Source organism: Rutilus rutilus (assembly GCF_951802725.1).
Source record: "Rutilus rutilus genome assembly, chromosome: 11".
In the NCBI taxonomy this organism is placed as follows: Eukaryota; Metazoa; Chordata; class Actinopteri; order Cypriniformes; family Leuciscidae; genus Rutilus; species Rutilus rutilus.
In genome coordinates, this window is record NC_140216.1 from 1006202 (window position 1) to 1018129 (window position 11928).

The following is an 11928-nucleotide window of genomic DNA, read 5'->3' on the forward strand; positions in this document are numbered from 1 at the left end:
TTTTTGTTCTTGTACTATTTGATTGTTGTTAAGTAAATAAATAATGTACATTTCTACATTTTGGGCTTTTATTTATGTTGCCTACACTGTAAAAAAAGTGTAATTTTACAGGTAATGGTCTGTTTTTTTTTTTTTTTACAGGATTTTACCGTTTTGTCATTATAGTGAATGCCTGTTATTTTACAGATATTTACTGTAATTTAAGGTCCACTATTAAATTTACAGGTAATTGCTTGTATTTTGGTTTTACATCAATTTTACGTTTTTTAAAAGGAACTTGTCTGTATTTTTACAAAGTAATGTTTTACAGATTTTTTCTGTGAAATTAGAAAAAGAAGAAAAGAAGGTATAACTGCAGAAATCTGCATCTATTCAATATGTTGTCCTTACAGATTATTAAGCATGTGGGGGTTAAAGTGAGTATTTTAAGGTTAAATAATAGTATTTGTACATACAGTAGCCTACACTACATAGGCTACAGTAGGCCTGTATTGAATTCTGTTTTATTGCATAGGCTATAGTCTTTTAATCTTGTCTTGCAAATAGATGCTCATTTTGATCATTATTTCATTGTCTTATTCTCCCATAATTTCATGTATATTTTAGTAATATTTTTCCAAATCTCTGTTGCTGCACATTCAGGGCTTTTTAAAAAAAAAAAAAATTTTTTTATTCAGGGCTTGTGTGTGTGTGTGTGTGTGTGTGTGTGTGTGTGTGTGTGTGTGTGTGTGTGTGTGTGTGTGTGTGTGTGTGTGTGTGTGTGTGTGTGTGTGTGTGTGTGTGTGTGTGTGTGTGTGTGTGTGTGTGCGCGCGCGCGATGACGCAGATTCAAATTCGCCGCCATTACGTTTCCGCTGTTTAGTCCCGCCCACAACGGTTAGCTGTTCAGTCGAGTTTGGATCTGTAAGCGGGAGATTTGAATTCAGTCTACTCTCGTGAAGTGGATTGTGAGATTAACAGTGGTTCAAAGCAATCGTATTCGTCGAGAGCAGCTGTGAGCAGGAGCCCTGTTGTCAGTCAGTCCGTTTGGATCACTGATCTATATAATGTACATTATGTCATATAGATCAATGGTTTGGATTCTTCGGAAATAACGCCCTTTTCAGTGAGCCTGGTTCGTCACAACGGACATCATGCCAACCGATCACCGGCTGCAGGTAAGAGTCTACATGTGAACGATATTTTATATTACATGATTTGTGTTAAGTTTACGTTACAGTTTTCAAGCTAACGTTAGCATGTTAGCTAAATGATGTTCAGTTAACTGGCGAGGAGGCAAAACACTAAAAATGTAGCATGCATCTTTACATTTTCCATCTGTTTTAAGAAAGATATCCCACACCTCAAAAGACCTAAAACAAGCTTTCGTAGACTTGTTATACATATCAAAGTCCGTTTAATTGTGTATAAAATCTTCGTTAATATGCGATAGTATCTGTCAGTAAATCAATCTCTTAAATGGCGGGACATTTTGAATCACTGTCTGGAAGCGGAAAACTCTTCTCTTAAAAAGTAGTAACCACGGTTTTGGCGGATTTTTATTACCATTTTTAATAACCACAGTTATACTACAAATAGACCTAACGTTACCAAGTTTTTTTTTTTTTTTTTTTGGTTAAACCATTTTCGTAAGGGTTAACGTGGCTATCAAGACCGTTAAGAAAACGAATTCAGTAAATACTGTAAGTTACTTGTTGATGATACAGGAAAGCACATGAGACTAGAATATGAACACAACATGATAAATTGCATATTCTGACTGCATGCTCGCCAACATGTAGCTATAGAATGCATATGTGCATATATTAGGCTTATAAAGTCAGTTGAGGTTTTGCATTGTCCCAGTGGAACATATTCTGACATGTGTAAATGTAATACTGAGTTGTGTAAATTTTGTTTTTTGTTTTTGTGATTTCAGGTCAAGTGGAAAGCAGAATGATCATGGAAAACAAGGTATGGGAAGAAGTAATTTAAAATATTGTAATGGCCGAGTCTTCTGATTCCATATGATTGCACTAAAAGTGGCAGAAAATGTAATTTGTTTTATTTTATATTTTCCGATATGAATATTCATTTGATCCTTGTGAGGCCACTGGAGCTGCACAAGGTTTGGTTTTGCTACAGTAAGACCACGATTGTGTTAGATTTCACCCATCAATTTTTTTGTATTGTAACTAGGTTCTGTCATTTAGAAACATGGCTTTTCCTATCACTTAATGAAATATATCTCTACTTTTCATTCCAGCCAGAGGATCTGACGGTTGCTGCTCGCATCTCAGCCTACCTGATGGACAATTCTTGCTGGATGAATGACCCTCACCTTCAACTCAACCTTGCCAAGACAGAACTGCTTATGGTTTCAGCCAAACCATGCGATCCTGCTGATTTGCCTTATACAACACCAGAAAGATCCGGCCCTTCCTATCAGAGCCACATAACTCCTTGTCTAAGCTCTTGTTCTATCCAGACTGGACTATTGTAATGCTCTCCTGGCAGGTCTTCCAGCATCAGTCAAACCTCTGCAACTGATCCAGATGCTGCAGCAAGACCTAAACTCACTGCTTCAGATCTATGTGTCTCCAGAAGCTTGTGTTCTGCAAGTGAACGGCGCCTTGTGGTGCCATCATCCCAAAGAGACACCAAATCACTTTCACTGATCTTTACCTGGACTGTTCCCTGCTGGTGGGATGACCGGCGCAACTCAACACATTTTCAAGAAACCTCTAAAGATCCATCTTTTCATAAACACTTGACCCAATAATACTAAATCTTTGTTAAAAAAAAAAAATGCTATGTGTACTGTGCTAGACTAACTGGGACTTGTCACTGCACTTGTTGCTTCTATTGTTCTCTTAATTTTTAAGTCACTTTGGATAAAATGTAATTGTAAATGTGTAAAACAAGTTATATTAGAGTATAAAGGCATACAGCAATTGCCTTTTAATGTGGATATTTTTACATGTTCTAAATTATATACTAAGATTGTATTTCCTATCATTCACGTATCTTGATGTGCAGTGTTTGTTTAATGAGTAATACTGTAAATGTGCAGGTATTCTGTACTTATGTTTAGTTAATTTAACAGACATTGACTGTACATTTGCTATTATTAAGTACTTAATTAGAGATTGGTTAAAGTTGTGAAATTTGAAATGCAAAAATTAAAACTAAATAATATACAAACTTTGAATTTGAATTTATGTACTTAATGCATTTTTATACATAACTTCATAGTAGGTGAACATATAGGTGCATATATGCACACATATATAGGTGCATATATGTACATATAATATAGGAAAACGGCCAATTTTATATATGTCACATATATTCAAAACCTATATTAAAACATATATGTTTATATAGGTTATTTCCATGGAGAAGGGGTGGTGGAGGGATGCTGCAAAACTGTCAATGGAATGAGGTGAGACTGCTGAGTATATATATATACACCTCTTACCATTGATTGCTGAGTGCTCTCCACTTGTGTTAATTATCTGAACGTGCTCCTCCCGAACCTTGTTAATAAAACATCATTTAATGAACTCATTTCATGTAACCTGCCACTGTCATTGATTGACAATTCCAGCTTCAGAATTGTTTTGTCAGTGGTAGATGAAAAATATTGCCCAGTAAGTCGGTGCAGCGTAACAAGAAGACTGAATGAGCTTGCAACAGTCAAAGAGGCCAAGATCAAAATTAGAGAAAACAGACACTGTGTCTGTTACTGTGGATATCTGGACTGACAGGACCATGCGTGGCTTTTTAGGAGTTACTGCTCACTTCATGGAGCTAGACAGAAGCAACCCAAGACTCCAGTCAGTTCTGTTAAGCTGTGAAAGGTTCACAGGGTCTCACACTGGTGAGAGGATTAGTGAAAAATTTGAGGAAGTATGTGATGACTTCAACATAAAGCACAAATTAGATTACATTATCTCTGACAACGCTTTGAACATGAAGTTTTCCCTCTGCTACAAGTAGCGAAGAAGATGATGACCTGGAAAATGGCGACCTGTGGGAGGACGTAAATGAGGATCACCAGGATGATGTGGAATCCATCCAGAGCAGCTGCCGGCAAAAACGACTCCAGTGCTTTGCACATTCGCTGCAGCTTGTTGTCCGAGATGGACTTCTACTTGTGGCCTAAAAGAGGTCATAAAGGCCTGTGTTTATCAGCCAGAGAATGGGGTCAGCTGAAAGAACTTGTGGACATTTTGGCACCATTTTTTCAAGCAACAAACCTAAATCAAGGGGAGAAAGTTGTGCCATCTCATCAGGATGTGGAATGTTACTCACCACCTGGTTGGTTTAGTGAAAGCGCTGTAGAAGTGCCTTCAACGCCGCTTGAAGGGTATATTTGTAATAGGAAAATGGATGACTCCAGTGAAGCGACAGATCTTCCATTTGGGGACATTGTCTACATGATGTCAGCATTACTTGATCCATCATTCTGCCTCTTTTGGCTAGAGCAAGATGTCCAAGCACCAGAGGAAGTTAAGAGAGAAGTCAAGGAGATGATAATAGGTATGTGTACCCACCATTTCCAAAGACAATCTATCACACACATGACATATTAAATGCCATATTAAAAATGCCAATTATGTTGTATATTGTCTTCCTAGATTGATTCACAACATTGACACTGTGTATATCAGTCCCATGATGCTGTAACTAAACATGTTTTTTGATAAATTTACAGACCTTGTCTTTGCTGAGGCTCGGAAACTGACTGTACCTGAAAGCAGCAGTGGAGACGATGATCAGGAGGAGTCACCACCTGCTAAAACTCCACGTCTTTTCTTTGGCTACCGGAAGAAAAGCACCAAGAAAAGTGTGGATCATGGCTCATCTGTCCAGGCTGAGCTCATCCGCTATATCCAGGTAGCATCTGATGAAGATGAAGGTGACTCTATCTTGTGGCTATGAGAGTGCTTGCTGTCCCAGCTACCAGTGCACCAGTGGAGAGTGTGTTCATGGAGGGCTTTTCATGCGTCCTCACCGTGCCAGGCTTTCGGCAAAGACACTGTCATACTTGTTTTTTTTTTTTAAATGTAACCAATCTGTTGTTTAAAGACTTTTAAAGATGGATTTAAAGCCACTAAAGTTTGTTGCCAGAAAGGTCATCTGGCCCATACCTAGGGTTTTGAGAGAGCTAATTTAGAAGATCAAATGTTAAATAGCAATACGGAAAGTATCAGTTCTCACATGTTTGCACCATGGTTGGTGTATTAACTTTTAATACAGATTTTTCCCTCAAAACTGAACACTTGAAAAATTAAATGGATTATGAGGTTGGCCAGTTAGTAACACAGACAAACATGTATTATTTGGTGCAGATACCAAAATGTTGAAAAATACAGTTATGAAATTGAAACAGAGTTCTTAATTTGTGTTTCTTCAGATTGCATTGCAGTAGACCCCATACAACTGATTTTGATACTGTACTGTATGGATGGTAGTAGCTACAGGACATGCTCTGAATTCATAAGATTTAACAACACAGTGTTAGGGATAGATCAGATGGCAAGAGAGACTTGACTTGGACTCGTTACAAAAGACTTGAGACTTAACTTGAACTTGCCCCTCAAAAAGACTTTAGACTCGACATGGACTTGAGCTCAAAGACTTGAGACTTGGACTTCCAAAAAATGACTTGTGAACATCTCTGCCCAGATTGTACTTATGCATGTATTTGAGTTTTTATGTATTTGAGTCAAGTATTTATGTATTTGAATGTATGTGAGGCACCATGTAAGCTCAAACTAATTGCCCCACGGGGATAAATAAAGCTCTAAACTAAACTAAAAAAAACTAAATCTTGAGGCATTGCTTTATGTGAGGGACAGATGAATATTCGTCTGTTGCTACCCCACTAAAATGACGTTCAGAAATCTTTAAGTGATGTTTCCGAAAATGTTTAATACGATTACACACAAGTAAAACACTGTAAATAAAACCAGCACAATAACCAATATGACAATAAAGTGATTTACATCATACAGTTACTAGGTGATAATAATTTACATTATAACTCTTTTGCTTAGATGCACAATACAGTGAAAAAATGCTCTGGATTTTTTTTTTAATTGCTTGTAATTACTTTGTAATCATTGTGCAAAAAACAGAAAGCACAAGTGTTTGTGTCAGGTTGTTGTGTTAAGGTTAATATATGGTAAAAGACAAGAAAATAGTGCAAGGACAAACAGTGAAAATCTATCCATTAGACAAGAAGTCCGACATGTCATAAATATTGATATTACACACAGGGAATGTGTAACGGACACTTTCTGCAGATGCAATAATAGACTAATATGTTTGTGTGTTTCTTAATATAAAGTTAACTTTGTTTGCATATATTAAGTATTTCTATTTAAGGGAGAAAATCATAAAAATGTGTAATTAAGGTTATTAATTTATGAATTATACATTTATTTAGACAATTATGATGTGATCATCTCTGTGTTTAACCAAGACTAATATTGTAGGAGGACATGTAAAGGTTAGGGTTACAGCTTATTAAAATGGGGACTCTTTTGTAATGGATCCATTTGAAGTTTATTTTACAGATATCAGATTCATTTATTTGGTTGGGAGGGCCTTAATTCAACAATAAATAGAGCATCATTTCTGAGCAGAATATTATTCAACTACTAGACCTTCTTCAGACTGCTGGTCAATATTCATATCTATGTTTAATAGCACATTTTTGGTTTGAAATGTTTTGACAGGGAATCATATTTCTCATATGAATAATATTTTGGATAACAAATAAATATAGCAATATAGTTTATAAACAACTGCTATTTGTTGTTTATATAAAATCATAATTGTCACATGTCAGCGTTTGTTTGGACTTTCAGTTTGAGGTTTGATTGGTTCCTGTTTGCCTTTGTTCTTTTCCCGCCACTCCTTTGTTTCTACGGTTACCGTCATTATCAGTTCAGTTGTATCACCTGTTTAGTCATTATTGTCATCTGTCTCACCTGTGTTCTGTTAATCAGTGTAATCTGTGTTTGTATTTAAGTTCTGTCAGTTCTGTCAATCCTGGTCTGATCTCTGTTGTATTTAAGGTGTGTGTACCTTCTGCCTGTCTGTACTGGTTTCCACTATATTGTTAGCAGTGATGGGAAGTTTGAGTAATTTTACTGACTCTCTTGTTCTATCTCATTCATCAAAATTAGTCATTTTGTTCACTTAAGGGGCTTTAAATGTTATACTTTTAACAGGCAAATTCCCCAAACACCTCCACCTGTGCAATCTTGATCATATTCTGAATTGGGAAATCATTGTAATGCAGTCAAAAATAATTTACAGGAAACCTAATTACTTTACCTTCCTAGTCTTTAGTTCATTTGTCACGTGACAGATGCAATGAACAAGATTCTCATCACTAATTGTTAGTAAAAGCTTGTATTGGAACTTTTGACTCCTCTTCCACTTCTTCTGCCTGTACCACTCTGTGACAGTATTATTGTGTTTAAAAGCAGATAACTGCTGAATTGTGAAGCTCTTCTGTGAGGTTGATACATTGATGAATTCCAGGTGAGTTGAATGTTTATTCACTCTACACTCGAACATCATTCAAATCCATTAGTTTTCTTATTATTTTTCTCTAATGCGAGTCAATGGCAGCCATATGAACCGTAAGTAGGAAAATTATTAAACTTGGCACACTTGTAATGATGGTAAATCATTACAAAAAAGAAGTAATTTGTCAAACTTAGGAGTGTCCAGGACAAACTCTATAGCGCCACCACCAGGTCAAATGTTGCATTGAAATGGTTCTAACTTTTGAACCATTTGATCTAGAAAAATAAAACGCAGTACACCTGATTCGTCTTATGATGCTGATCACATTACAGTAGCGGCATTTTTGAAAAGTACAGGATTAAGTTTTTTCGCTACTCCTTAAAATTGTCTAATTTTGTCCAAATCGTTTATTTGTATAGTGCTTTTCACAATACACCATTTCAAAGCAGCTTTACACAAAGTGCATGAGTCCATAATACAACTTGATCTGTTATCAGAGGTAACTGTCTAGGTTATGCATTTCAGAAATGTAAATGTACTAAGAAAATGTGTATATACTAAGTCACAGTTAGCTAAAATGTATTAATTTAAACAATGTAGTAACTTAATGCAGATATAATGAGCTCATTGAAGTAATGAATCCTTGTTTGTTAAATTGATTGTCATTTAGAAAATATAGCGTTGGTGCTGGTTTGTTCATAGCAAGATGAAATAAAATTAAAATAAAGCAAAGCAAACTCTGCAAAGGCATTTAAAAACCAAAGAACGGAGGCAGGTTAGTCACATTACACACTTTAAATCATGTGGTTCTTCTATACTATTTTATTATATTATCAATTTATGTTTCTTTGTTTAAATGAGGTGAAATTGAAAATGATTCTTCATATGCTGATATGAGATGTGGTGTTCTGTCTTATATCAGGATGGCCATACGTGTGGTTGTATTTCTAATACTTTTTACTGGGCCGTGCGTCACTGAATCCAAAGGTACGTTTGGAAATTCTGTGATAGAATTTATGTACTTATTAATGTTATTGAAGTTATTTTATTAACCGAATTGGACAAATCATCGTACATTTGTGGCCCAAGTGAGTGCTCTTCATTACTTTCAATTTTGTCGATAGCGCATATATAATATTCTTACTGAACATTTGGTTACCAATAAGGGATAATGGTACATCAAGACAGATGTTATCGCAAAGTAAACCCGACAGGGTGATCAAGACCCCGGCTTACTACATGGCTACTAGCCACCAAATAAATAATTTGACAATATTGATTTGAGTTGAAATATTTTATATGCTCGCTTGTAATAAACGCAAAGCTTCCGAGAAAAAAAATTCCTTGCAAGACAAATATTAAGTCATGCAAAACGAATAAATAGTTATATGGACATATTGATTTGTGATGAAACGTGTAAAAATAGTATTAAATAGCTTAGCATTATTTTGCCCATTTTATTGGGATTTAACTTTTAATTGTCTTAATTTAATAAAAAAAAATTTTTTTTACTTTAATACTAAAGTATAAGTACAAAAAAAGTTAGTTTATTTTGTTATACAGGGAATCTTGCTCTTGGAGCCACAGCTGTCCAGTCTTCCACATATGCTGGAGCAGGAGCTCAAAGGGCTGTCGATGGCAACAGGAATTCAAATTGGGTTGGTGGGTCATGCACTCACACTAATGCGGACAGAGACCCCTGGTGGAGAGTTGACTTGGGGAAAGCCTACAAGGTAACCAGGGTTAACATCACTAATCGTGGAGATTGTTGTCCAGAGAGGATCAATGGAGCTCAGATCCGTATCGGCAACTGCCTGAAAAATAATGGCAACAATAATAAGCTGTAAGTATTGTCTCTCTTAATTACACAAGTGGTTAGAGTGAGTAAATAACATAACTTTTAATAAATCCTTTTAATACAAACTTGCCTTTGACCGAAGAATATTAATGTTTCTTGCCGTTTTGATGCGCATCTCTCTATCTCTTTTTCTTTGTCTTCACAGGGCTGCGACTGTTGTGTCCATCCCACCTGGAGACACAAAAACATTTAAGTTTAAGCCTATTAAGGGGCGATATGTGAACATTTTTATACCTGGGCGCAATGAATATCTCACACTGTGTGAGGTTGAGGTGTTTGCAGGTGAGCAATAAGAGGAGCGCGAGATGGTGTGTAGACATTTGTACTATTTATACTATGTGTATGTTGCCTTAATAATGGTTTTCTGATTTCATTGCCAGGTTAAGTGGAATGAGAGGATGTTACGCCACAGTCCACTGATCCTACAAGCAAAATACCAAACTACTGTTTTCTGAGACTCTAATATTGCTTTTCATCGTTTTCTTCTTACCTATGCACCTTTTATCCTTAAGATAAAAGATGTTTCAGTGTGTAACTGGTCTCTTGTCCTCTCTGCGTTGTTTCAGTAAAACTCTTGCTTCAAGAAATCTTCTCCCATCAATTTTATTCACTGAGAAAACATTGTGTAACAGTTGAAATAATTCAGCATGACACTCCTTGTGCTGGCTTTACACGCGTGAACTGATAGTTGCAACACAGTTGAACAAATTAAAACATATAAACCATGGTTTAAAATAATGAATTCTCACAAAATCAAAACGTAACATGTACCTGAGAAAACAACGTGTAACCAAGTGAGTTGAAATAATTCAGCATACGACGCCTCATGCTGGCGCTATGAAGCACACATTTTTCACACATCAATATATAACGCTTTTCTTGGTCTCGAATAAATATGCTGTTGCTCATGATATATCACACATTTCATTGATGGATCATTACAGACAGAATTACAAAGCTCTCAATCACACAACTTACCACTGGCCTTACACACGTGAGCTGATAGTTGTGACACAGGGCGCACAGAGAACCAGCCAATAGGAAACCCTGTTAACCCTTATTCTATCTAATCTTTCAGTGTGAGTATTTAACAGATCATTATTAGCAAGTGGAGACACACACTATATAACTCTGTTACAAGTGCACGTTCAGTAATGGTTTTTAATGCACCTGATTCTTAACCCGTTTGATCCAGGGGGTTGTGTATTTACTTGTCTTTGTTTTTCTCTCCGTTTTCTAAATCAATAAATTACTACAGCATTGCATGTATGTTTCAATATCAGGATTACAAAAAAAAAATTGTAAACTTTCTTTGACGAAGCAGAGACCAGGAGACGTTGGGATATCTTTCAAGCAGAAGAAACGTCAGTGAAACGTGCCTGGAATTTGGACCGGCTGACTCTCACTTAATCCTGATGCTCGACCCGGCTATGTGCACAAAGTTCCCACCAACCCCTTCCTAGACCAGGTGGTGAACTTGCAAGCGCCACCCATAGGGCAGGCAGACCCAGACCTTGCGTTGCTGTGTCCTTTTCGTGCACTGCATGTTTACGTGGATGTTCTAAACAGCTGTTTGCTTTGAAGGGTCAGCTGAAGGGAAAGGCTGTCTCCAAACTGAGGTTGGCCACTGGATAGTGGATGCTAGACCCATGGCGTATCAGTCCCATGGTGTGCCGTGTCCCCTTGGGGCGCTGGTGTGTGGTGTTTCTCGGTCAGAAACATCTGCAGAGCTGCAGGCTGGGCGACACCCAACACATTCGCAAAATTCGACAATCTCATGGTGGAGCCGGTTTCTTCCCATGTGTGAGGTACAAACAGGTGATATGTGGAAAGGCTGGCTTGGTGTCCTACCTGCAGCGCCATTCCCCTGTCATGGGGGATACAGGAGTCTAATTTGATGGAGTTCCTCCAAGCATCCTTCGGGAGTTAGATGCAGTGGGGGCATCCGACGCTAGGCCTAGTACTCTTGTGCATGCCCAGTCGGTCAGCCCCTGTATGGGCTAAATGCCCCATATGCTGTGATTCCCTCTTGGTAATCCCATATGTGTATTCTTCCACTGCACAGTTTCCCTGTTGGTAAACCTGTGTCCTTCCTTGGGCAGATTCCAGTCTGTCTCGTCTCTGCATTGTAATGGTTCCATCCCTGTCTAGGCAGGACCTACCGCAGAGATCTTCCATAATAAGCATTTCCCCCAGGGTCAGTCCATATGTATATTTTATTGATGTACCTAATCTAAGAATAATCAAAATAAGGTAAAAGGTGTTTAAAAATATGCACCATAAAACAGTTTACATAGTGTAAATACAATCTATTGCTGTTTAAACAGTGTAAATACTTAGTGAATCTAGTTCCTATTTACACTGTGTTATATTTACTGAGTTCAACATGATTCTTCCTTGTTAAACGAGATGGTAAACACAACCAAAAAGTACCTAACTGGACAAAAGAAAATTTAAATAAATAGTGTTTACACTGAGCACACCTTTTTATATTGATATGAGAAATCTACAAAACAACATATTAATGTTCCTTTCTTTTA

At 37.0% G+C, this 11928-nt stretch overlaps 1 protein-coding gene across 2 annotated transcripts; it reads left to right on the forward strand.

The window, feature by feature from the left end:
* The first annotated feature begins 7045 nt into the window (after nt 1–7045).
* LOC311300041 (fucolectin-1-like) lies at nt 7046–10300 on the forward strand. 2 transcript variants are annotated; one of them, XM_084424115.1, is made up of 6 exons: nt 7046–7070; nt 7488–7542; nt 8453–8517; nt 9094–9373; nt 9534–9670; nt 9769–10300. In XM_084424115.1, exons 2-6 carry the CDS (start codon nt 7532–7534, stop codon nt 9771–9773), a joined length of 498 nt encoding a protein of 165 aa, XP_084280241.1. In that variant the 5' UTR covers nt 7046–7070; nt 7488–7531; the 3' UTR covers nt 9774–10300. The 2 variants fall into 2 exon arrangements, with proteins under 2 accessions (XP_084280241.1, XP_084280242.1); XM_084424116.1 differs by having other exon boundaries at nt 7047–7070; nt 7485–7542; nt 9769–9969.
* The last annotated feature ends 1628 nt before the right edge of the window (nt 10301–11928 follow it).